The following is a 26,112-nucleotide window of genomic DNA, read 5'->3' as shown; positions in this document are numbered from 1 at the left end:
TAGCTTTAACCCTGGGTTTCTCAACCTTGGCACCAGTACCATTCTGTGCTGGATGACTATTGTGGGGGTGGGTCTGTCCTGTGGTCTGCATGATATTTAGCATCATCCCTGGCCCCTACCCACTAGATGACCATGGCATCCTCCAGTTATAATAACCACAGATGTCTCCAGACATTTTCCTGTAGAATAAAATCAGCCTGGTTGAGGAAAAAATGCTTTAAATGTTTTGTGGATAATTACAAGAAACTATAATAATAATGCAAGAAACTATGAAAATGGTAATAAGTCAGAAGAAAGTAGAAAAAGACAAATACTGTATGATCTCACTTATATGTAGAATCTTAAAAAATACACACACACACTGAATCTTTAAAAATACCCTGAGCTAGTGGATATTAAAAAAAAAGGTTGATAATTGCCAGAAGCAGGGATTGGGAGTTGGGCAAAATGGGTGAAGGGAGTCAAAGGATGCAAACTTCCAAATACAATGTTAAATAAGTCATGGGGATATGACCCACAGCATGGCAACAGTAGTTAATAATAACATACTGCATAATTGAAAGTAGCTAATACTTTGGCCACCTCGTGCGAAGAGTTGACTCATTGGAAAAGACCCTGATGCTGGGAGGGGTTGGGGGCAGGAGGAGAAGGGGACGACAGAGGATGAGATGGTTGGATGGCATCACCGACTCGATGGGCATGAGTTTGAGTGAACTCTGGGAGTTTGTGATGGACAGGGAGGCCTGGCGTGCTGCGATTCATGGGATTGGAAAGAGTCGGACGTGACTGAGTGACTGAACTAACTAACTAATAAGAGAGTAGACATTAAAAGTTCTCAGCCAAATTAAAAAAAAAGTTCTCATCATGAGAAAAAAATTATAATTCTGTGTGGTGATCATTTCACAATGTCTAGAAATACCAAACCTTTGTGTTACGTACCTGAAATTAACATACTGATTTAGAATTATACCTCAACAGGGTATAAGAGAGAAGAGAGAAAGATAGATTTTAGCTCAAATTTTTCTATATTAGGAAGTAAAATCTCTCTCCCAAACCAGAGAAAAACTCCAGCAGATCTTATCAATATAAACCTTAAGCTGCACTTCAAAAACACTAAAAAACTCAGCAAACTTCTGTTGTATCTCATGAAGGCAGGAAAGAAAAGAAAAACAGACAAAAGGAACGGAAGGAAATTTGAAAATCACGTACAGAATACTGTGCATAACTTTATGCCAACACCTTTTAAAATCCAAATGATATAAGCAAAATTTGCTAAGAAAACATAAGTAACCAAAACTGACTTAAGATGAGGTAGAAAATGAACATGCATAATAAAAAAAAATTAAAACCATCACCTAAGATGTCCATGGTCTAATCAGATTCACATGAAGAAAATAACAACAAGGGCAAATTACCCACTGGGAGAAAAGCATGTGACCCATGAGGCATATATACTATAGTTAATGTGGAAAGAGCTTACAGCAGCAAACGAGTGAAAAGAAAACTGAGCCATGACCTCAAATGGGAAATTCCCACGTGAAAGCAACAGAAAGAGTCCAGAAACATGAGAGAAGATTCAAACGCAAATGAGGCAAAGAAATACGGCTAAGACCAAGGAAACACCAAATGCCATCAGATCTAAGAACCAGTTACAGGACACACCACTATCTTGAGCTGCTGTGAAAGGAAAATACTGGCCAATTAGACATTGATAAGCCACCAACCAAAAGGTGCACCCCAACTCCAGGAAAACTGAAGATTTCTGTAATAATGAATGTTGCCGTGCAGAGACAGCAACGTTCTGACACGAGTGACGTGAATGATGCCACTCCACCCAGGCAGACGATTTTGCCAGGAGAGCAGTTTGGCAACGTGCAGCCAAAAATGTTTCAAAACCTTCTTCTAGGAAACTGTCCTGCAGAAATAGTTAATAATTCATGGAAAGCTTTAGCTGCAAGGATGTTTACTATGGTGTGTTTTTTTTTTTTATGGTGTTATTTTTAAAAACTCTGGAAAGAACCTAAATTACCAAGAATTGAGAGTTGGTCAAACAAGAACTACATCTGTGTACATAACGTAGAATGTGAAATGACGTGTTTACAGGATGGTGTGGGTGGAAAGCGCAATTACACAAAAGTGCACACAGTGCACGTGGATGTTTATAAAAACACAGCATACACGCAGAGGGAGGAGGGGTTGTTTTCAGGAGTTGTGATTCTGGATAACTCTCTCTAACTTTCCGCTTTCCTATATTTTTTAAGGTTTTCTAGAATGAATATGTATTATTTGCACAAAATTAAAAGAACCAAAGACAAAGTGAACAAAATGGAAATATCAGGTTGGTGAAAAAGTAACTGGGGTTTGGGACCGTGAATTTTAAATCATTATAACCAGGCTCAAACACGTCTTTATTAATGAAAATAGGAACCATTACAATCAATACAAATAAGTTTGCTTATTCCTGTAGCATAAAGATCCGTGCTTCGGGATTTGATGAACACTTGAAAAGCATTTTCTGCCTCCTGCTGGTTGTTGGAAGCATTTTCCCTGCAAAAAGTTGTCAAGATGCTTGAAAAAGTGGTAGTTGGTTAGCAAGAAATCAGGTGAATATGGCAGATGAGACAAAACTTCTTAGCCCAATTCATTCAATTTCTGAAGTGTTGGTTGTGCGATGTGTGGTCGAGCGTTGTTGTGGAGAAGAATTGGGCCTTCTCTGTTGACCAAAACTGCAGGCATTGCAGTTTTCAGTGCATCTCATCGATTTGTTGAGCAAACTTCTCAGATGTATTGGTTCTGCTGGGATTCAAAGAAAACTGTAGTGGATCAGATTGGCAGTAGACCACCAGACAGTGACCATGACTTTTTTTGGTGCAAGTTTGGCTGTGGAGCTTCTTCTGGGTCCAACCACTGAACTAGCTGTCACTGGCTGTCGTATACAATCCACATTTGGTCACACATCACATTCCAAATGAAGAAATGGTTCACTGTTGTTGCACAGACCAAGAGAAGACGACACTTAAAGATAACGATTATTAAAAAATTTGTGGTCAGCTCATTAGGCACTGTCTTACCGAGCTTTTTCACATTTCCAATTTGCTTCAAATGCTGAACAATTGTAGAATGGTCAGCGTTGAGTTAGTTGGCAACTTCTCATGTAGTTGTAAGAGGATCAGCTTCGATGATTCTCTTGGTTGTTGTCAACTCTGATGGCTGGCCACTGCACTCGTCTTCAAGGCTTTTGTCTCCTTTGCAAAACTTCTTGAACCACCACTGCACTTTATGTTCATTAGCAGTTCCTGGGCCAAATGTATTGTTGACGTTGCAAGTTGTCTCTGCTGCTTTACAACCCATTTTGAACTCGAATAAGAAAATTGCTGAAATTTGATTTTTGCCTAATATCTTTTCTCTAATCTAAAATAAATATAAAATAAACTGGGGCTGCAAAGAGTCGGACATGACTGAGCAACTTTCACTTTCACAAACAGCAAGTAATAATTCATTAGGGCTCTCCTGGGGGACAGTAAAGAAACTGCCTGCAATGCAGGAGACCCAGATTCAATCCCTGGGTCAAGAAGATTCCCTGGAAAAGGAAATGGCAGCCCACTCTGGTATTCTTGCCTGGAAAAATCCCATGGACAGAGAAGCACAGTGGGCTACAGTCCATGGGGTCACAAAGAGTCAGACGTGACTGAGCAACTAACACTTTCTTTTTTTTTTTGTGACTAACACTTTCAACTTTCAATAAGTCATTAGCAAAAAGAACATAAAATAAGAAATGTGCACTAAAATGATGCATCACATAACCACATTTAAAAATGTATTCCAATATCAAACAGCAAAGGTCAACAATGCAAAATCACAATTACTTTTGCACCCCGTCTCTGTGGGCCTGGGTGTGGCCCACTCTGCCCCACTGCTCCAGTGGGGCCTAGGGCAGGATGGGGATCTTGAGGGACACTTACTCACGATATGTCCGGCAGGCAACACCTGCTCCCCGGTGTCATTGTGGGAGGAAGAAGGCACCGCTGAGGGAGGGGACAGCACATGTCAGCAAGGTGGGGTAAGCACCTGGCTGCCAGGGTCTCCCCACATCACCAGAGGTACAGGCAGGATGGGATCCCCACCCCCCACTGGCTCCAGCCCAGTATCGGGGGATACTCAGGTGCCTGCCCACTCCCCCAACCCCCATCATGCCCTCACGGTAGCAGTGTGGGAAGTCAGTGAAGCCTTCAGCACACGCGTCGCATCGCGCCCCTGTGAAGTTTGGCCGGCAGTAGCAGCGGCCAGTCAGGTCCTCACACGTCCCGTCTGTGAAATCCGACTCACAGTTGCAGCCTAAGTGGGTGTGGGAAGTCAGGGGACCCCAAGCCCAGAACTCTCAGGCCTCCAAGGAGGGTCAGCATCTGCACCGCCACCCCTCAACCTGGGATGTGGGATGAGAGCCATGGCCTCCCAGATAGCTGCAAAGGCCCCAGGACCCCCCATCTGGGCACACCCTGCTCTTGGACACCCTTGGGACACACCCACCCCGACCACACCCAGTCACCTCCACTTACGGCGGCAGGCATGGGGTGAGTCGAGTGGGTGGTCTGGGGAGCGGTAGAAGCCAGGCAGACACTGCTCACAGTTGATGCCCGTGGTGTGATGCTGCGATGGAACAGGGCCACTTAGTCCAGGAACCCATTGCCCCCAGCCTTGTGCGGGCCCTGCCCACCCGAGACCCTCACCACAGACCTAGCGACAGCCCCACCCACCTGGCAGTCGATGCACACGCCCCCGCCCTGGTAGACCTGGTCTTGATTCTGGCTGGCGTTGCGCTGATCCACCTCTGGGTCGTAGTAGCAGTCATGGGCGTGGCCATAGCAGTTGCAGGCTGGAGAGCAAGAGGCTCAGCTGTGGCCAGGCCTCCATGACCCCCGCCAGACTGGGACCCCCAGGCACGTCCCATAAACCGCAGGTGACCCCAGACTCAGGTGATGGAGTGTGCCATGTTGCCTGTGTGCCAGGCACTCTCTTGAGCATGTATAAGCATGTGTGAATGTGTATGAATGCTGTGTGTACTGTGTGAGCACATGTCCACATGCACATGTGTGCAAACATGCGTGTGTACATGAATATGAAGAATGAGATGTGAGTACAAGAGTGCATTGTGTGGGTATGAGTACATTTGAGCACGTGTGAGCATGTGTAGTAGTGCATGTGTGAGCACCACGCAGGCGTGTGGAGGGGCACTCACACTGGCATTCGTTGGCACTGTCTGTGGTTGCTGGCCTCCATGGCTGCTGGTTGAAGCCGGGGCAGCAGCGGTCACAGGAGCCCCCACACGTATTGTGTTGGCAGGCGCACTGAAGCCTGTAGGGGACACATGGGCACAGGAAGGGCTCAGACCCACCAGGGACCCAGAGGGACCGGAGAAAGGCAGTGGCTGTGTAGGGACTTCATGGAGGCTGGGAGCTCGGGCAGAGCATGGCATGGTCCGTGCATGTGGCCCCTGACCACAGGTGAGCCTGAGCCCTGGGCCCCTCAGGTTCTAGCTACACCCTCCCCATCACAGCCAGGACTCAGGCCAAGTCTGCAGCTTTCCTGGGCCAACTCTGAGGTCTGGGTCTTGCTCAGCAGGCAGCCCTGGGCTCAGCGAGACGCCCCTATTACCCAGGGCTCCTCCCCAGGGGCAAGTGGCCAAGAACTGCTTCCTCTTCCAGCCGGGGGTGGACTCCAGTCAAAGGGCTGGAATCCAGCCTACTGTCCTGGAGAGCAGCTCCTGCTGGCTCAGTGGGCAGGGGGACAGCTGGCTGCAGCTGAGGACTGAGCACAGAACCACCCTTCCCCTCGGCACACACCTCCACAACTCAGTCAAAGGGGGAGCAGGAAGAACAGCCCCACCCCAGGGCCGTGTGCACCTCAGTCCTAGACCAGTACCACAGTGCTTGCAAGTCCTGAGCCGGCCTCAGGAGCCAGTCCAAGAAGAAGAGACTGAGAGCTCCAAATCCACTTGAGCCCCTCCCTTCCTGCACAAGGGGCTACATACAGAGCCTGGAGAGTCAACACTACTGCTCCTTGGCATCCAGAGAGGGACCAGGAATAATCTGCCACAGAGGGGCCATCATAGGAAGCCCCGAGGATCCGCAACCAAGGCCCTGTGGCTGGTGTTTCATTTTTCAAGAATCTACACTTGAGAAACCTGTATGCGGGTCAGGAAGCAACAGTTAGAACTGGACATGGAACAACAGACAGGTTCCAAATAGGAAAAGGAGTACATCAAGGCTGCATGTTGTCACCCTGCTTATTTAACTTATATGCAGAGTACATCATGAGAAATGCTGGACTGGATGAAGCACAAGCTGGAATCAAGATTGCTGGGAGAAGTATCAATAACCTCAGATATGTAGATGACACCACCCTATGGCAGAAAGTAAAGAAGAACTAAAGAGCCTCTTGATGAAAGTGAAAGAGGAGAGTGAAAAAGTTGACGTAAAGCTCAACATTCAGAAAACTAAGATCATGGCATCCAGTCCCTCACTTCATGTCAAATAGATGGGGAAACAGTGGAAACAGTGTCAGACTTTATTTTTCTGGGCTCCAAAATCACTGCAGATGGTGACTGCAGCCATGAAATTAAAAGACGCTTACTTCTTGGAAGGAAAGTTATGACCAACCTAGACAACATGTTAAAAAGCAGAGACATTACTTTGTCAACAAAGGTCCGTCTAGTCAAGTCTATGGTTTTTCCAGTGGTCATGTATGGATGTGACAGTTGGACTATAAAGAAAGCTGAGCACTGAAGAATGGATGCTTTTGAACTGTGGTGTTGGAGAAGACTCTTGAGAGTCCCTTGGACTGCAAGGAGATCCAACCAGTCGATCCTAAAGAGATCAGTCCTGGGTGTTCATTGGTAGGACTGATGCTAAAGCTGAAACTCCAATACTTTGGCCATCTGATGCGAAGAGCTGACTCATTGGAAAAGACCCTGATGCTGGGAAAGACTGAAGGCAGGAGGAGAAGGGGATGACAGAGGATGAGATGGTTGGATGGCATCACTGACACAATGGACGTGGGTTTGGGTGGACTCCGGGAGTTGGTGATGGACAGGGAGGCCTGGCGTGCTGCGGTTCATGGGGTCGCAAAGAGTCGGACACGACTGAGCAACTGAACACTGTCAGTGTACCCCTTAACCAAGAGATTAACACAAAGATTAGGGCATCTGTCAAAAGTCCTTGGAAAACCACACTGGAGGGATTCTTCCCAATCTAGGGCACATGGTCATCACACAGGTGAAGCCCTATTGAAAACCTGCACAGAAACAACCCAATGGGGTCAGTCGATGCAACCAACAGCAGGGTCGCACCCCAGGAACTTCACTTCATGGAGCAATCAGGTTGAAACCATAAAAAGAGAGTGTTTAAAGATTATAACAGAAGACAGTGAAACGACAGTTCTCAAGTGTTGAAAGAGATAGCCATCAACCAGGAATTCTACAGCCAGCTAAACTATCACCAAAGAGGACTTCTCTGGTGATCCAATGGTTGGCAGTCCGCCTGCCAAAGCAGGGGACATGGGTTCAATCCCTGGTCCGGAAGGACACATGCTGTGGGGCAACTTAGCCCGCACAGCAACTGCTGAGCCCATGCACCGTAAAGCCTGTGCTCTGGAACAAGAGAAGCCACCACAATGAGAAGCCCAAGTAGCACAGTTAAGAATAGACTCCGCTTTCTGCAACTAGAGAGAGCTCCCAAGAAGCAACAAAGACCCAGCGTAGCCAAAAATAAAATGCTTTAAAACAAAAAAGAATCTTTAAAAAATTAAAAAATAATAAAAATAAAAAGACCCCGGAGAGCTCCTTCACCCCTCCCACACTACAAGGACACAGCCAGAAGACAGTCACCTATGAACCAGGAAGGGGGCCTCAGCTGCCTCCAGAACCGTGAGGAATAAGTCTCCATGGTTTATAAGCTGCCCAGCCTCTGGCATTCTGTCAGCCTGAACAGACTAAGGCACAACAGAAACAAAACAAGTGCCTTCCAAACCGAGGGGTGGGGAAGACTGGGGACTGGGCACAGACTGGGCAGGTAGTCGGCACTCAGAATGATGGTGGTAGAGAGGGCAGAGAGGATGCAGGTGGGGGTGGAGGTGATGGTGGTAGAGGCTGAGGGGCAGAGAAGAGCAGCTGGTAGGGCAGAGCCTTCATGGAAGAGGCAGGAGACACAACACAGGGAGGACACAGCAGGCTGACGCTGCAGGGCAGGGGTGTGCGAGGGGTTTTGGCACTTGAGGTTCCGGGAGAGACACCCCACACGCCCTGCAGGGTGAGCAGAGCTCTGTTTATGCCCAGGTGCAAGTGAGTCAGGGCAGATGCTGACGCCCTCCCGGCAGGCATGGGCAGGCCTGCCTCTCCTCCGGGGCTGATCTGGCCGCCCAGCTGGCGCCCTAAACAACCATCACGAGTCCCACTTGGCACTTAATTTCCTGGAGCAACCAGCTGCGCCTGGGTTCAGCACCTGAAGCTGTGGGCAGAAATCCTCGCCCAGGGCCACACTGAGCCTGCATGGGCCACACGGGTCCTGGGAGCCTGCACCAGTGTGATCGTACCCCTCCCCCTGCAGACCCATCAGCCACGCCTGAGGAGGTCTAGGGTTCACCTCTTGGTGTTTTTTGACTATGAGAACAGGGGTGAGCTTCTGCACTGTCTGGGTTTCATCCACCTCCCTATCAACTAGGATGTGGACACAGTGATAAACCCCAGAATTGAGGGGCCTGCATGATTTTGAGGCGAGGGAAGCAGCAGGAGGAGGTGGCTGACAGAGGGTGGGGGCTGCAGGAGCCTGGCCTCAGGCTCCCTTGGCAGGCTCTGCTGCCTCTTCCAGCATCGCCTGTCCAGCCCTGGACCTGCTTTATGCCCCAGAGCCCTCAGCCCTGCCAGGACGTCTGTGCTGGGCAGAGGCCTCCCATTCCCTGCATGCCCAGAATAGGGGCTGCTGGGGTGGGGCGGGAAGCCCACCTGTGCCTCTGAAGCAGAAACACAGCCCAGCATGTGTTAACTCCACACACAGCTGCTGATGGATGGGAGGGAGGAAGAGAGGTAAGAGGGAAGGGAAAAGGAGGGAGGGAGGAGTGAATACACGGACGAATCCACTGCCGAGCCCGGAGGAGAGCTGGCCTAGTGCCAGGCTCCAGCTGATAATTTAGCTGAGTGCTCACTGCTGAATTCATGGCGCTGGAGCCACTTAGGCACATAGCACCAGTGGCAGCTTGTTAAAGACTTAGGTTCCTGAGCCCTGCCTTACTGGCTGAGCTCAGAGCCTCCACTGAGCGTGTCAGATGGGGGTCTCTGGGCTGCTCCCTGTCCTGAGCCTCGGCCCCTGCCTGTGTTGAGGATGGAGGTCAGGGTGGGGCGGCAGGGAGTGTATAATCTGTGTCCTCAAGGAAGGTGGGAGAGCTCCCCGCACCCCAGAGGGGCAGCTGGGTCACAGGTCCAGGTAAGGCTCCACCTCTGTGGGCAGCAGGGCAGAGACCCAAGCCAGACACTAGGCCCTGCCCTTCCACCTCACTATGCAGACGGGGAAACTGAGGCCACGGGAAAACGAGGGGCAAGGGGCCAGTGTAGGGGCAATGAAACCAGGCCTCCTCTCCCTCAGGTTGAGCACCAGATAGGGGGATGAGTAGGGAGCAGCAGGTCTCACCTGAAGGGGTCTGTGGGGTCTTTGGCATCACAGACATCCGCATGCCCGTGGCAGACACAGCGGCCGCCGATGCTGATGTCCTTGATACTGTAATAGTACTGTGCAGGGCCCGCAACGTCAGCGCGTGGCTTCCCGCTCCTGCCCTGAGCCCAGGTGGCCCCGCCTCATCAACCCCCAGCCCCAGTGGCCCCGCCCACAGCAGCCCGGCCCCACGGGGCCCCGCCCACAGCAGCCCCAGCCCCCGTGGCCCCGCCCACACCAGGCCCGCCTGCCCGCCAGCTCACCCGGCGGGTGACTGTGGGGTCCCGCAGCGCCTTGCCCATGAGGTGGCCCAGCAGCGTGTTGGTGCGCAGGAAGCGCAGGCGAATGTTGGTGGCTTTGGTGAAGTCACGCAGCAGCGGCGAGTAGGAGAAGTTCATAGCACCTGGGCGGCCGTTCACCAGGGACACCACGATCTGAGGATGGACGCAGATCAGGCGGGGGCATGGTGCCGTCACTGACCGCCAGGCCTCATGCCCCGCGCCGTCCCGCCCGGCCCACCTCGCCATTCTCCAGAGGTACGATCCGCGAGTACTCGGTGCTGCAGATGACGTCGTCGTCCTGCGTGATGCGCTCCAGCGTCTGCGGTCCAAACCGTTCCAGGCAGTCCCTCTTGGAGGCTGCGGGAATGCCGAGGGTGAGCGCGCGGCGCTCTGGGGAAGCCCTTGGAGGAGGCAGTGCCCTGCTGCCCTGCGCGCCCTGTCTTCCGGGAGCCCCATGGCCTCAGCCAGCAGGAAGCATCAACCGGAATGCAGGATGGGAATGCAGGATCGCGGCCCACCCTCGGGGTTTTGTTGAACAGAGCCTGGAGCACATCGCAGCTTCCTCCAGAGGGCGCGTCAGGACCCAGGGTGCCCCTGCCCCGAGGCTCTGAACTTGCCCACCCCTGGCGAGCTGACCGTCCAGGCCTTTGCCATTCTCTCTGCAGAGTGTCCCGTTGCGTGTCCCTCCCCAACCCCACCCTTGGGGCACCCATCCTGACTGTCCCTCATACGGCTGCCCTGCACTCACTCTTGGGCTTTGGAGCTTGAGGGGGACACAAGTTCCAGGGCCACCCAATCAAAGCTGCATGGACATGATTGGTCAGGGTGGCACATGGCAGAGCCAACCAGTGAGCAGGGGTGCAGCGCTCCCGTGCTCCCCTGATGGGGCAGCTAAGTTGGTGGCCTTTGCCACCTCGGGAGTTGCTGGAGCATACGGCCAGTCCACAGCGAGCTAGGAGATGGACCCAGCAGTGCCATGTCAGGGACACAAGGCCCTGAACCCCCATCTGCCTTCAGGAATATGCACCCCACAGCCCGGCCCACCTAGAAGCCGGGCGTGAGGGCAGGCCTGGTATCCAGAGGCCTTGAGAGCACAGCACTGGCAGCCCACCCACCCAGGGTATCCCCCCTTGCCAGCCCCTCATTCCGGGAGACTCACATGCAAAGTACTGCCAGGGCTGGTAGGTGTGGCCAAAGTCCGTGGACCGCTCCAGCACCCAGAGGTCTGGCCGAGGGGAATTGGCAAACTTGATGAGCACGTAGGCCACGTGGAAAACCTGCCGGATGGTGGGTGAACACCCCTGAGACCCCTTCCATGCCACGTGGGGCCCCCAAACAACCTGGAGGGCCGCCCCCACCCTGTGAGGTGAGGTTCCAGAAGATATCTGTGGGCTTGCCCTCAGGGGCCAGATACACCCAGGTAAGAGGGCCAGCTGGCTCAGGAAGCAGCCCCTCGGCTTGCAGGCCAGCCCAGGGCCAGTGAGACCTGCACCGGGGACATAGAGATGACCAGCAGAACCCAGCATTTCTGGAGGGCTCCCTTCTTGGGCCTGAGGGTGCCTTAGGGCTCAGACACACCCCCTCTCCAGCCCCACCCCAGCTGAGGCTGCACACAAGCCTGATGGGGGCTGCAGTCAGACAGGGCCCAGGCAGTGGGGCTGGGCAAAGTGATGGCAGAAGCTCATCCCACTGTCCCCAGAGCTCTGGTGGCTGGCCTGGGAAGGTGGCCAGATGATGTCCCAAGCTCCCAGGAGCCTGGCCTCCTTGCACAGCAGGCCGATGAACCCCTGCCCGGGATGGGGGCCCCTGTCACAGTCATCCTGGTGACCCCATCATCCTCAGAGCCAACTCAGGACCTGCCCATCTCACCCACTGACTGGCCACAGGGGCAGGCAGCGAGGATCCACCAGGGCCCAGCCTCTGCCTGCCACTGGCACGAGGCCCCAAGAAGGGAGACAGACAAACATAGGCCCTCCTAAAGCTGGGCCAGGGAGACCCTGCCAGCCCAGGAGTCAGAAGCTGGAGCTCTGCTGGGCCCAGCCATTGGGGCAGCACCTGGCCAGGGGGACGGGGGAGGCTGTTCATACAGAGGCACCCAGAACCCCCAAGGTCCCGCCAGGTGTCCCAGGCTGACCTCTACTGTTCCGTCGCTGGGTCTCAATCTGACCTCACTCCCTTGTCTCTCCCCTCTGGGCCAGAGGTCGGCATCCCTGGATGTCCCTCTGTCCCGTGCCCCAGACCTCAGCTTAGAGGGCCAATGACCCCTTCTCCTCCCCCACCTCCGCCCCAAAGTCAAAGATGAGGCGCCATTTTCTGAGCTGCTCTCTATGTGCAAAGTCTGGGCTCCAAGGAGACCTAGGCAGGGCTGGCGGAGAACCCGGTGCCCAGTCTGTACACAAGGAGAGCTGAAGCCCTAGACGAAGGGCAGAGACACAGCTAGTGAGCACCCCACCCATGGACGACGCCTGCCCCACCCCTGAGGGCCCTCAGTCACACCCCCATGCCAGACCTGCTCACAGGTGGGCGTGCTCACCAGCCTCAAGAGCAACGTCGCACCTCAGGCCACTCACTGTCCCCTCAGTCAGGCCCTGCCCAGCCCAGGGGAACAGGCCCTTTCCAGTGTCCACTGCTCTGGAACCAGCTGGTCTGTCAGTCAGCCAGGCCCCAAGCCTAAGGACAGAGCAGGGGTTCCCTCCAGGGCTGCCCAATGCCCACAGTCACCCTCTCCCCTGGTCAGCCTTAAGCTGCTGGGGTAACCCCTCGAGGGACAGTGAGGGGACCACGGACCCCTCAGGGCCCAGCCCTCAGGAGACCAGGCGCCTAGAATCCAGGAGTGGGGGTAGGGCAGGGGGCGGGGGTTGTGAGATCCCAGGACATTGAGACACACCCATTCCTAACCCTGCGCTTCCAGGAAGGCCTGGCTTTTGCAGGGAAAGGCCTGTCCCGGGGTGTGTTGCGGGGGGAGGGGGCGGTGAGGGCCTATTCACCCATTGCCAGGCCTTGAGATCATCTTCCACTTGGCCCTGCCCAGTCAGGGGAAGGGCTCAAGCCTCTGGGGGTACAGACCCTACATTTGGCAGACACCTTGGCCAACCCCTCAGGCATTCCAGAAAGCCCTGGGGACCGAAAACGGCCCCTGTGCCAGGAGGGGTCTTCATGAGGAAGGGGGACACGGCAGGGTGGGGGCCTCAGTGTGCACTGGACACGGAGAGGCTGTTTTGGGGGTGGCAGCGTGGCTGCCACAGAAGGCCCCCAGAGAGATTAAAGCCTCGCTCCGAGCCCCGTGGGGCCCACCCCCGCCTTTCCCTGAGTGAGGCCACCAGGCTGCACCCTCCGTGGCCAGCTTGGTCCCTCCCTCAGGTCGGCGGGCTGCACACATTTTTCCCAGCTGAGAGCACTTGCACAAATATTGACTCGAAGATGCTAATCAGGCAGGACAGGGGCAGCAGGAAAACTACCGCCCCCCTCCCCCAAGGCCCAGCCCTCTGGGTGCGCTCCAAGGAAGACCCCTGCCTTCCGTCCATCTGTCCACCTGGTTGTCTCACTGTCACAGCAGGCTGGAAGGATAGGAAGGCATATGTTCAGCTCTCCCATCTGTCCCCGATCTGGTTCGGGGAGCCGCACAGCCGCCCTGGGCACGACCCAGAGCAAGTGCAGACCCCTGGCCTCCCTGGACATGGCCCCCCCCACATCGTCCCCGCCTGCTTCACTCTGCTCAGCTGCCAACTCCCCTGACCTTTCCCGCTGCTACAGAGCTCTGCGCAAAAGGAAAAAAAGTCTTTTAAAGCAAAAGCCAAACAAAAGCCTCCTGAGTTATTTTTAAAAATCTTGCTATTCTGGGGCAGGCACGTCTCCAGGACAGCAGCCGGACCCGCCTCTCGGCCACGGCCCCCCCACCCAGCCTGACCTCGGAGGGCTGGGCTCGCCAGGAAGGGGTCTGCCCTGTGACCGCTGCCTGGAGTGGGTGACGGAGCCTGGAGAGCCTGGGTGCGTCCCAGGCCTCAGTGGCTAGATGGTCCAGGGTGGGCAGGGGGTAGTGGGACAAACACTGTAGAGGTCAGAGGCCAGGGGTCAGGGTGCAAGACCTGAAGAAAGGGTGTGAAGGCTCAGGGAATCTCCAAAGAGAAGAGGCCACCTGTTCCTGCAGGCAAGCAAAGGTCACCCAGAGCCACACCAGAGGCAGAGATTGGGGGGCGGGGGGAGGGCAAACAGGGGATGGGCTGGTGTCAGAAGACACAGGGAGGGCCAGAGAGGAAGCCGCTGCTGAAGACCCCTGGGGGTCTCCATAGCGCCAGGGACGGGGGTGCAGGGGGGCACAGCAGGCAGGAAGCCTCCTGGGCTCAGGCATCCACGTACCAAGGACAGGGCTGATGCTGGAGCCTCTGGGAGCACAAGGTCATCAGGGCCAGCACACTCCACCTCTGCCCTGAGCCAGGCCCTGTGCCCCTGTCCTGGGGAAAGAGGACCCTGCCCCCACCCGCTGGGCCACCAGCATGAATCACCAGGCAGCCTGTGACTCAGCCTGACCCTGCAGGAAGCAGGGCCCCCTGCTGATTCCCAGGGATGGGCCAGGGTCCCAGCCCCGCCGGGTGGGGCAGGAAGCCCCTCCTAGACCAGGCGTCCGGACCACCTCCCCCTTTGTTCCCAGGGGCACCCAGACCTCCTGGACCACCACCCCAGACTGTTGGACTGGCCTCAGGGCCCTGTGTGCTGAATCTAGTTGAGCCAGCACCCCGGGTTTGCCCTCTCCCTGGAGACCCCATCTGGAAACCTTGATAAATATAAATGCCACAGTGGGAGGTGGGGGGGTGGGGTGGCCTAGTGGGCATGTCAACTCAGGCCCCCAGCTGGGTCAATAAGAATGGCCATCCACACAACGGGGAGCTGAAAACAGGCCACACGTGGCTGCCACTCCAGGAGTGGAAAAGCTACTGCTGGAAAGAAAAATAAAACCTGGAAACACAGAGTGGGCAGGCAGAGGCCCCAGGAACCCTGACTCTGTGGGGCCAGGTGCCCAACACACTGGTGTGTAGAATGGAGCACGTAGGGGGTTTCTCAGCGATTGGGCGATCTGACAGCTCTATAGGAGCTCACCAGCTCAATGGAGCTGGGCTTGGCGGGGAGTTCAGACACCCCCAACCATCCATATGCTGTCTTGGGTCCCCTGCCTTGAAGGGGGGGTTTGGGGTCCACCCCACCCCCACCAGAGCTCCTGTCCCTGTCCCACAGCACCTGCAGCCTGGCCCAGGTCAGGCCAGATGGTCAGCCTCGGGCCATAGGAAGTGGAGTTTATCCCAAGGGGACCCCAACACCCAAACAGTTTATAGACTTTAGCATGAGCCGTGTTGCTGGAAGCCAATGCCATAGTGTTTGTTTAAAAACAGACAGAAGAAAGGAGGCTGGGGGGCTCAGTATGAGGAGGCCAGAGTGTTGCTGTGTGCCATGATGGCCGGGGGTGAGTGGCAGCAGGGGCCAAGGACAAATAGCCCCCAGTCCCAGCCCCCCATGGCCCCTCTGGCCCTGCATCCTTCAAGCCGAGGGACGAGCTGAGGCACGGTCTCCCGACTCCCACAAGGAGAGAAGGGACCCCTGCTGACCTGAGGACTCACCCTGGGGAGGCTGTCCCAGACCCCCACGCTCTCACCAACCCCCAGGGAGCCTAGCCCAAGGAGCTGTGTCCGGTTCAGACCCCGCCCCCCCCCCCACCTGTAAGCAGAGCCTGGCTGCTTCCGGCCACTTCCCTTGAGCAACCCCGCTGACCCTCCTGGGGCGCTGCCCACATGGCTGAGAGCCCAGCTGGGCCTGGCCAGCCTGGCCAGTGACCGTGACCTCATAACCCAGCAGGCCGGCGGGCACGCCGGGACCAGGCTGCCTGCCCAGGGAGCCCCAGACTGACCAGCTCAGAGTGGGTACAGTCCGGGACTGGGGTGGGCAGGGTAGGGCTGCATGGGGGGTCCTGACCACAAAGCAGCCAGCACGTCTGGGGCCCTTGTGAGCAGCAAGGCCGAGGCACATGCTCACAGCCCACATCCAGAGGAGGGCCGGAGGCACAGTCAGCCTGGCCTCTCCTCCACATTGGGGCTCCAATCCCCCTGTGGTGGGGGTGGGAGACAGCTGGTGCCCTCCCTGCCTCCCCACTGTCCCTCAGGGAGGGCAGACTCCTCACCCTGGCATTTTCAGTCCCTCAACCAACACTTTTGGCCTCCCACCCAACCCCCCAGCCTACACCCCACTACCAGCCCAGACCCTGCTCCACTGTACCCCTCACCTGGTCTCCAGTCTCCTCCCCTCCAGGCCTGGCCTTTTGGGGCTGGGACAAAGGGCCGCCCCATCAGGGCACAAGCAGAGAACACAGCCCACAGCTGGGAGGGGACCTCTATTCCTCACCTGCCTCTGCATCTGAGGGTGAGGGCTGAGCCCACAGGTGGGGGTTGCTGGGGAGAGGCCCTCCCCCATGGCTGGGCCACCAGGGGGCGTCTGGAGAGGGAGGGGACTCCTCCCAGAACCAGCCCTTACTCACCCTGCCCAGCTCCCTAAGACCCCCTGGGAACATAGAAAGTGAGGCTCAGAACAGGGAGCCTGAGACAGGCAAGAGGCCCGGGGGAGACAGGAGACAGCAAAAACCCGCTGGCCCCTGGAGGACCCCCAGGCAGGCCACTGCTGGGACTTGGGACAGTGCCCCCTCGGTCTCCAGCCAGAGACCCCCTTCTGAGGCTGGCATCCCACAGGCTCAGCTCCACAGCCAGTCCTCTCAGGTGTGGGGTCCTGGCCAAGGTCAGCAGGGCAGGAGTGGAGGCCTGGACTTCATGCCCTTCTCGGCCAGACCCTCACTCTTGGGGCCTCGGTTTTTCCATCTGCAAAATGAGGGGAATAGAGTGCAGTGACCCCTGCCCCATCCTGGGGAAGGTCAGAGGTGATGAGGAGGAGACAGGGAGAAAGCTCCTTGAGGTCCCAGAACAGAAGGACGCTACAGGGACCAGGCCCCACCAGCTGCAGCTCCACCCCCGGGGTGAGAAGGAAGAGGAGCTGCCAGCGGTCCTCCCTGGCCTCCCGGGGCAGGAAGTCCTCCTGATGCCCAGGGCCAGCTGCCCCGCCCCCACCCGCTTTCCTGGGGCATCCGCTTCACATCCCAGAACAAAGGCCCCTGGCAGCCGCCGCAAGGGGAGGGCCCAGCCTCACTGCCCACTCACCGACTCTGACAGAGGACCCAGCCCCACCCCAGGGGGACCTGTGCCCCAAAGGAAGGCCCAGCCCCTAAGCCAGGGAACCCCCAGGCCCCTCCCACTGGCCTCTCTCCCCCTGCACAGCCAGTGTGCTTGGAGGGTCCTGCCCGGGACACCCTCAGTCTGGCTGCAGGCCAGCTGCTCCCGTGACCAGAATGGGGGCACTTGAGGAGGTAGATCCCAGGGTCGCTGTGAGGGTGCCTCCAAAACACCTTCCCCCAGCACTCCGGCTGGTGCCCCCTCCATCCTCCAGAGCTCCCATTTCCTACCCCCATGAGCCCCTCTGCCCACGAGGGACCTGGTCTCTGTTCCCAACCCCCACTGGCCGAAGGCACTGGCCGAAGGGACCCAGTAGTAGTCATGCAGTGACTCGGGGAGGAAAGGGCAATGAGCTCCTTTTCCTAAAGGGAAGGTGGTGAACATGGGAATCACCTCTGGAATTCCACCGTGGCTCAGAAACATGTCCAGGAAAGGGTTTTCTCTCATCACAGAGTTGGACACTGGGTGCTTCCACTCCACCCAACTCCAAAGCACACAACTGGGCATGTCCGAGGCTCCCCTGCCCCCACCCCAACCAAGGCTGGCATCCCCTTAACCAAGATGGGGGTTTCCGTAAGTCATAAAGAGGAGAAGGAAGAAGGGAGGGGTGGGGACATGGGAAGAGCAAAGGGTTGGCAAGTGGATGGATGTTAGCGGGTGGACTGGTAAGGTGGGTAAGTAGATGGATGAGTGGGAGGGTGGGTTGGTAGACGGATGGGTGGGAGGGTGGCAAAAAGAGAGGATGGGGGAGAGAGAGAGTAAGAGCAGTGGGAGGGTGGGAGAGTCGATCTCCCCACAAGCAGGGCTGGAAACGGTCGCTTTCCCATTTGTGTCATTTTACATTTGGGGAAACCGAGTCTTGGTGGGCAAGACGCACACAGAGTGAAACCTGGCCCCAGTGCAGGCCCAGTCTGCAGGGCAAATGTCCCGCCTGCCTCCGCATCTTTGTCCTACACAGACAGACACTGAGGCGCAGGGGGCCATGGAGGCGGGGCGGGGGTGGGGTGGTGTTAGCACTGTCCGAGCTCCCCCTTGGCCCCACCCACTGTACCTCGGGAGGGCACTGTGCCCACCTGCTTTGGGAGGCCAGACCACTGTGTGCCCAGAGAGCACCCCTGCCCTGCCCCAGCCAGGCCAGGTTTGTCCACAGAGGAGGAGGGGCGAGAAGGACCCAGTGGCTCCGCACAAGCTCCCCTGCTGACCCCGGGGCAGGGGCAGAGTCCACATCCCCCTCTCCCTCCCTGGCGCCCCCACTAGGGCAGTGCCAGAGACAGGGGCACCCTGGGGCACCCAGGGGTGCTGAGGTCCCTCTCATGCTCCCAGCAGAAAGGAAGAGAGCACAGGTGTGGTGAAGGCCCAGTGAGCTGAAGGGCAGTGGGCCTGGCGCCCCCCAGACCTGGGCCAGGCAGCACTAGCAGCCCAGGGGCCTCCTGCAGGGCCTGGGAAGGGAGCCCCTCCCAGGGCCTAAGAGCTAACCCCCCCCCCATTCCCCTGGAACTCCCAGGCCACTTACTGGGACTCAAACCCATTCCCCTCACTACCCCCTGCCCACCAGGCCTCCAGGTGGGGGCAGGAGGCAACCAACACTGCCCCCTAAACCCACCTGCAGGGCACGCCTCCCACCCAGCCAGGCTCCCAGGAGATGCATCCCCAACTCTCCTGGGATGCCCTCAAGGTGACAGCAGGATGGAGGCCCAGTGAGGAACAGAAACCCACCAGGTCACGCACCAGGATGGTGGCTAAGTCCCTATGACCAGAGAAGGGGTGAGCATGGGGTTGAGTAGGATCAACCCTGAGCCTGATGCCCAGGCAGGCCCAGAGCTGGCTGCTCCTGGGCTCGGCCTCATCGACCTGCCACCCCTACCCCACTCCACCCAAGAAGGTGATGGGACTGCTGGCCCATTTCACAGGCCAGGATTCCAAGGCTAGACACCTAACAATGTCATGTGGGGAGTGGGACAAAGCCTGTGAGCCTGAACCAGCCCAGATCCACCAAAGGGGGAAATGCCTGACATCCTCCTGCATGCCTGACTGGGAGTGCGGGGTCGGGGGGTGCACACCTAACCCTTGGGTGGCCCCGCAGCACAGGTATCCTAGGAATGTCCACTTCCGCTGGCCTGTGCATTCCTGCAGCCCCTCCCACTCCCCAGTGGGCCTGGCTCCCTGCGGAGGAATTCCTCTGAGTAAACACCAGGGCGCCTGGCCAGGGGCACAGGGCCCACAGCCTTCAGTCCCACCTCCGTGTCAGCCCCCCAGCGCCCCTCACCCTAATTCTCCATGTGACCTCTGGGAAGGCCCCCATCTGGCCTCCCGCCTTGCTGTGAACCATGAGGATGCTGAGAAAACAATGGAAGGTGCCCCCTGCCACCCCTGTGTCTGTGCTGAGCCTGCCACAAGCAGCCCATCCGTGCCCGGTCCAGCCCGGCCTCCCAGTCTACTGTAGGTGGAGACCCCGCCTTCCAGTCCATGCCTCAAGGGGAGCCCTACGGCCAGAGACACAGGGTGGGGCTGCGGCAGACGGAACAGGGACTGTACCTGGCCCAGGTCCAGAGTGACGTTGACCTCGTTGTACTCCAGGCCCCGGGACAGTGGTGGGCTCTGCCACCAGCGCTCCGTGCCGTCAATGGCATTGCTCACAGGGTGAGCCCTGTTGCTGCTGGCGGCCGTGCAGATGTCGCAGTACTGGCCCTGTGGGGGAGAGGTGGTCAGATGGCCAAGGAGTGCTGTGACCTTTTGCCTCTCCAGTCACTCCCACCCCTGCCCACGGGGCCCACCCCTAGCCTGTGGAGCCTTGTCTGCCGTTCACTCTTTCACTTGGCAAACACACACTGGGTGCCAACACGGCTCATATGAGACGATCACACCTGCCACAGAGGAAACAGGAGAGCAGGCGGGGGAGGGGCACCCAGCGCAGGTGGGGAAATCATGGTAGGCCTCCCTGAGGAGGTGGCTCTGAGTCCTACACCATAAGAGAGGGTATGCTCCAGGCAGAAGGGCTGGCTGTGCAAAGGCCCTGGGGCAGGAAGAGCAAACTAAGAGTAAACCACAAGAAGGCTAGTGTAACTGGAGCTGAAGGGCAAAGGGCTGGCTAAGGAGCAAGTCACATGTCGTTCTCTCCCACAAAACTGGCCACTGCAGGGGGCTTTAGAAGGGCTGGCACAGGATGGGGCCCAGTGGAAACCTAAAGAGGGAGGAAGGTGGGGCTACAGTCAGAAGGCCCAGGCCGAGTGTGTGCCCCTCCCCACCTCTACCAGCCCATCCCTCAAACCTCCCTGCTAGGCTCTCACCCAGAGCCATGGAGCAGGGTCTCCAGGGAGGCAGCCTGTGGGGAGGCCCCAGAGGGCAGGCACGTGGGCAGCCGGCAGACGAGGCCGGGACCTGCTGGCTCTGCCATTTCCGAGCTCTGGGACCCGGCCAGGTCCCAGCAACGGCTGAGCCTCACTGCCCTGTCTGAAGAGTGGGCGTAATGCTGGCACCTGCTGCGGCCACTGCAGGATTAATGGATCCCACGCGGGGCCTGGCAGCTGCTTCTGTCACGGTCCAGCCACCTGCCGGGGCCCTGTCCTCTGGCGGGAGACACAGGGGCTCCCAGCGCCATCCCGGCCTGCTGTCCCCATGGGGTAGGAGCAGGTGCTGGAAGCCCAGGCTGGGGTAGGGGGCAGCGCTGGGCCCTGGCTGCTGGCCCAGTGGAGGCCCAACCCCCCAGCCCAGAGGAAACCAGACCTGCTGTCCCTTCGCACACAAAGGCGGCCCTCGGAGACTTGGCACTGATTGAGGCCCAGAGAGGCCGCGTCTGGGAAATGTGGCCGCTCCACCCCTCCCAGCCTCCCAGGGGGCCAGACCTCCTCCTAAGAGTTGGGAGCGTGGGAGATGCCCTGTCCCCACTCCCAGGCCTGGCAGCCAGACAGCCCCCAGCCTCCACCCACGCAAGGTGTGCCCCTGCCTCCCCTGGACACACCTGCTCACAGCTTCCACCATGTGCCCAGGACAGCAAGACCTAGAAGAGGAAGCTCGGGCACTAAGCCGCCAAGAAGCAGGACCCCGTGTGTTGGGTGCTTGGGGAGGCCCCTCTACCCTCTCCCTACAGCCCTCGCACCCTGATTTCTTGTCCTCCAGCTCAGCTGTCACTCCTCAGCAGAGCCCCATTGCGCAGGACCACCCAAGAAGCTGACCTGACAGCCCCCCTCCACCACTCTGCTTTATTTATTCTGTCACATGAGGCTGCTGCGATTCTCCGATTCTCCGTTTACTGCCTCCCTGGGCAGAAGGGGCAAGAGGGGGGGTACACCTGCCTTGTTTTTATACGTATTTTATTTATTTATCTGGCTGTGCCAGGTCTTACTTGTGGCACACTGCATCTTTTTGTTGCAGCATATGGGATCTAGTTCTCTTACCAGGGGTCAAACCCAAGCTCCCTATGTTGGGAGAACAGAGTTTTAGCCACCGGACCATGAGGGAAGTCCCCCTGCCTTGCTCTTAACTGCATCCCTGAGGCCATGACCCAGAGCTGCCGCACAGAAGGGCAGGAGCAATGGAGGACACCCAGAAGAGGGGCACCATCTGTAGAAGCCGTACCACCAGCTCAGATGGAGGAACCTGGGCTCCGGGTCCCAGACTCTGAGAGCTCCCAGGGGCTGGGCTCAGAGAGGATCATGGGAAACACCGAGAACATGTATGCAAGCTGTCTGGGGCCTGGTGGGGCTCTCAGAGGAGGTGGGTAGGGCGGTCTGGCTGGGGTGGTGGGCCTTTCAAAGAAGACTGCCTTGGTCAAGGGAGACAACGTAAGTGTCTGCTCAGGTCTCCCCTGAGAGTTGGGGCCACAGCAGGGCTGCGTGACATGGGCGCACAGTGGATGGAGCCGGGGGTGGAGGGGTGGGGAAACGAGGTTCACTCCGCCCCTCCGCTGCAGAGGGTCCTGCTGGGAACAGAGCGAGGAAGCAAGGAGCAGTGATAAGGACTTCCCCTCCCAGTGAGTCACCATGCTGGCAGCTGAGCCCCCGACTTCCCCTGCAGCACTGGGGCCAGCCCAGAATTTCTCACGTGCCCACCTGAAGTCACAGGGCCAGATCCCCAAGTTACCCTCTGCCTGCCCCAGCTGCCCACAGGACTGCCTCACCCCGATGTACAGCAGGGCTCACCCCGTGCCCTGGGTGGCATGCCCCCAGCCAGCTTCTGCTCCATTTCCCCCAGGAGACCCCAGGAACTGCTGGCTTGCAACCGTGGACCACACGACCCCCCTGACCCACCCACAAAATTGGGCTCTTGGGATGGAGAGGTGGGCCTGGTCACTCAGCTCCAGACAGTGCTTACAGGCAAGGCCCTTCACCAACCCAACAAGAGGCCAGGGTGCTGAGCAGACCTCATCCCCCAAGGGGACAGGGAAGCAGGTCCAGTGACTCGACCAAGGCTGGCCATCAGTGTTTCTGGCCATGCAGGCAGCCTCCGAACAGGGGTGCCATGGTTGAGCCTCTGCACAGGGGTGCCATAGCTGAGCACTGCAGACTTTTAAAGTGAGGCTTCAGCCCTAACCTGCTAGACTGAGAGTGCAGGACTCAAGTTTTGCTCAGAGCCCTTGCCTGCAACGCCACGGCCATGGCCACTTGCCAAGCAGTCACTGTGTGATGGACCGCCTCCTGGGCCCCTCAGGCAGGCCAAGCTCACAGTTTCAGGTGAAGCGGCCCTCGTGATGTACCCATTTTATAGATGAGGAGCCTGAGACTGGGATGGGGGAAGCCACACAGCTAAGGAGAGGGCCTTGGGCCACAGGCCACCAGCTCCTGGGCTGCTCATTTAAACACTGTGAGGAGGTAATAAGCAGCCTTCCCTCAACGGCCTGGGCAGGCAGCACAGGTTGGTAGGGGTGAGCTGGCCGGGGAGCCTGCGCTGATGAGCTGTGGAATCCCAGCTGAGCATCTGGGGGCGGGGCACTTAGCCAGGCCCTCTGGGCAGCTTTGGAGCTCCCCACAAGCTCCTCCTTTTGACCTGGCTTCTCTGATGTCACCTAGAGACACTAAGGGCCCAGGGTAGGGGTCCAGGTGGCCCCGCTCACCCTAGCCAGATCCTGGTCTGCTTTGGGGCTTTACAGGCCTCAGTTTCCCCACCTGAAACGTGGGCTTGAGCCCTCCCCCTCAGCTGGGCAGGGCTTTCAGAAGAGCATGAGTCCAGAAAGGTGAGTCCAGGAGCCCGAAGGAGGTGACACTCTGCTCCAGACAACACTGCCGCACCAGGGCCCCCTCTCACTTCTACCCACCCCCACAGGGGTGGGGAAGCAAGGGGAGTGGGCAGGCAGGCCCTGTAAAGGGGCCCCAGCAGTACCTCCCTCATTCATCACCCCCATCAAAGCTCCTCCCCTCCCCCCGTCTCTCCTACCAGGAAGGTGGCAGCAAGTCCCTGGAGGCTGAGGCTCAGATTACAACAGCCTTGGGGCCCCCAGACTCTCCCTTAGGTAGGGCAGGGATGGGAGGATGGGCCCAGCATGGGATGTCAGGAAACCTCCGGAGCAGGCCCTACCCCGTCCCCAGGCAGAGAAGTGCCCCTGATTGCAGCTCCGAGCTCTCATCCCCAGTTAAAAACCCCTCCGTCTGTCCCCCTCCCACCTCGAGGGTCCTACCGACTCCCTAGAAACCCCGGCGGGGACAGTTTCAACCCTCCAGACGGAGTTAGCACTCCCTGTGTCTGGCCCCTCCGCCCCCATCCCTGGCCCATCCCGTCTCCAGCAGGTTCCAGCCTGTCCCGGAGGAAGGCGGAGCGGTCGGCCCCCTCCCCAAGGGCAGCCGGCCACGGAGGCCAAGTCCCGCCCTCGCCGGGATCCCGGGACTCGGGGCCGCGGGGGACCAGGCACCAACCCCTCCCGTCCAACTCGTCACCGCGGCCGAACTCAACTGGTGCCAGCCGCGCCCGGGTGGGTTGCGTGCCGCCTTCCCGGCGGGAAGCGCACTTCTCTGCGCTGAACCCGAAGGGCCGAGCTGCGGTCCCTTCCGTCCCCCGAAATGCACAACTGGGGCACTGGGACGGGCGGCGGCGGCCGCGGTGCGTACCTGGGCTCTTCGCCGAGTCGGGCTGGAATTCCGGAGTCCGAGCCCGGCGCTCACCCCGCGCCGGCGTCCCCACACCCCCGCCCGGCCTCCGGCCCTAGCTCACCTGGATGGTCTGGTTGGGGTCCCCGCCGGCCACGGGGCCCCCCACCAACTTGCAGTAGAGGTCCTCGGTGGGGCGCGGGGCGCCGCGCGCAGGGGCCTCCTCACCGCAGGTGGCCGAGGCGGCGATGCGGGCGCCCTCCGCCAGGTTGAAGTAGGGCGGGTGCAGGCTGAAGCCACCGCCCGCCGCCCGCGCCCGCGCCGCGCCCAGCAGCGCCAGTCCGGCCAGCAGCAGCGGCGCGGGGCCCCGGGGACCGCGGGGCCGCGCACCCGGCTTCGCCATCTTCCAGCTCGCGGACTGCGGGCGAGGCGGGAGCCCGGCGGGTCTGCGGCGCCCGGCCGGGTTCGGCTCGCTCCGCCCGCGGACGTCAGGCCCCGCCCCGGCCCGCCCGGGAGCTTCGGCCCCGCGCCCCGGGGAGGGGGCGGGGGAGGCCGGGGGGAGGGGCAGCCGGCCGCCTTAACCCTTGGGACCCCGGCCCGGCCGGCCTCCTGGAAGGGGGACACCTGCTGACCTCGGGCCGGGCCGTGGGAACGCGACGCCGAGGCGGCCCCGGGGCGTGGCTCCCGGTCCCGGGCGGCCCTCTGCGCCCTCCAGCACCGCGGCCCCGGACGCGCCGGCCCGCTCCTCTCGGTCCAGCGGATCCGCTCTTTGTTTCCCTAACTTCGGGCACCTCTCGGCGGCCGAGGGTCCCCGGCGGGCCCGGGTTTGGCGCCACTCCTCTCGGGTCCAGTCCGGGCCCAGCCCACCCCCACCCGCGACCCCAGAACCGGCAGAGCGACCCGAGTGACCGCAGCCCGGGAGCCCAAACACGGGGTCCCTGGGATTGAGATGTGAATTCCGGAGCGCAGCGCATCCTGGCCGCCTCTCGCCGGCGGGTTTTCGGTGTTTTGCGCATGGCACTGGCCCCCATTCTGCCTCATCCAGCAGGTGTGCTGGAAGGTGCGCTCTGCCGGCTGTGAATGGCGGTTGGTAGTGGCCCCGGAGGCAATCCGATCTGCAGAAGGAGAGGGAGACCCTCAACTGTGGACTCCGTGCTTCCTTGCGAGGGGCCAGGTCAGATTCTACCCCACCTGACTCCTGCCTGGGCAAGGTTTGGTTTAAAAATTCTCTAAAACGGGGAAGTGGGGCCCTCTGCAGTGAAGGGAGGATACTCTGAGCCCCGTAGGCGCCAGGAAGACTGGCTGCAAAGGAGGGCATCTATTGAGCACCTGCTGTGTGAAGGGAGGGGCCAAGTGTGAGCCCACCCTGGTGCCTGGGGTTCCTTGCTGGGAGGCACTGTGGATCCCACCGTCTCTGTCTGCTAGTGGAACCCTCAGGTTCAGGGCAGGCTCTCAAGGACACTGGGGAAACGGGGCTGGAAGAGAGGTCGGTCGAGCTCAGGATTGTGTCCCAGCTGTTTTTGTATTTGGGTGGCTTCGGCCACTGGGTCTCCTCCCCTCCTTCAGCTCCTGGCCCACATCCGCCTCAAGGGAAGCCCTGATGGGGCTGGCGCAGCTGCTGGGCTGGCAGGGCCCCCAGTCTATGAGCCAGGCCAGCTGGGTGTCTGTCCCACGTGGGACCCCCTGGAGTCCTGGGGAGTCGAGTAAGTGCGTGGGGTGGCAGCCAGCTGGTCCTGGCGGGTCCTGCCCCAGTAGTTGTTCCCGGAAGGTCACACCACTGGTCACATCTTTCTGGCTGTCCCTGGCCTCCTGCAAATCCTGAATCCCCAGGGGCTGGAGGCAGCTTCTCTGCAGA

The 26,112-nt window shown here is 58.7% G+C and overlaps 1 protein-coding gene across 1 annotated transcript in view; it reads right to left on the bottom strand.

Moving 5' to 3' along the window:
- The window catches only part of LAMA5 (laminin subunit alpha 5), a 51,773-nt gene extending 26,969 nt beyond the window's left edge, over positions 1–24,804 (bottom strand). The window contains exons 1-11 of the mRNA XM_043479134.1: positions 24,382–24,804; positions 19,777–19,929; positions 11,139–11,256; positions 10,218–10,336; positions 9,962–10,132; positions 9,678–9,775; positions 5,237–5,352; positions 4,755–4,873; positions 4,557–4,647; positions 4,201–4,335; positions 3,963–4,025 (exon numbers count right to left, since the gene is read on the bottom strand). Of these exons, the coding sequence (XP_043335069.1) occupies positions 3,963–4,025; positions 4,201–4,335; positions 4,557–4,647; positions 4,755–4,873; positions 5,237–5,352; positions 9,678–9,775; positions 9,962–10,132; positions 10,218–10,336; positions 11,139–11,256; positions 19,777–19,929; positions 24,382–24,660 (1,462 nt within the window). The 5' untranslated portion in view covers positions 24,661–24,804. The remainder of the gene's footprint in view (positions 1–3,962; positions 4,026–4,200; positions 4,336–4,556; positions 4,648–4,754; positions 4,874–5,236; positions 5,353–9,677; positions 9,776–9,961; positions 10,133–10,217; positions 10,337–11,138; positions 11,257–19,776; positions 19,930–24,381) is intronic.
- Between the last annotated feature and the right edge of the window lie 1,308 nt (positions 24,805–26,112).

Source organism: Cervus canadensis, chromosome 10, assembly GCF_019320065.1.
Source record: "Cervus canadensis isolate Bull #8, Minnesota chromosome 10, ASM1932006v1, whole genome shotgun sequence".
In the NCBI taxonomy this organism is placed as follows: domain Eukaryota; kingdom Metazoa; phylum Chordata; class Mammalia; order Artiodactyla; family Cervidae; genus Cervus; species Cervus canadensis.
Note: the sequence above shows the minus strand (reverse complement) of the source record. Positions and strands in the feature narration are given on the sequence as shown.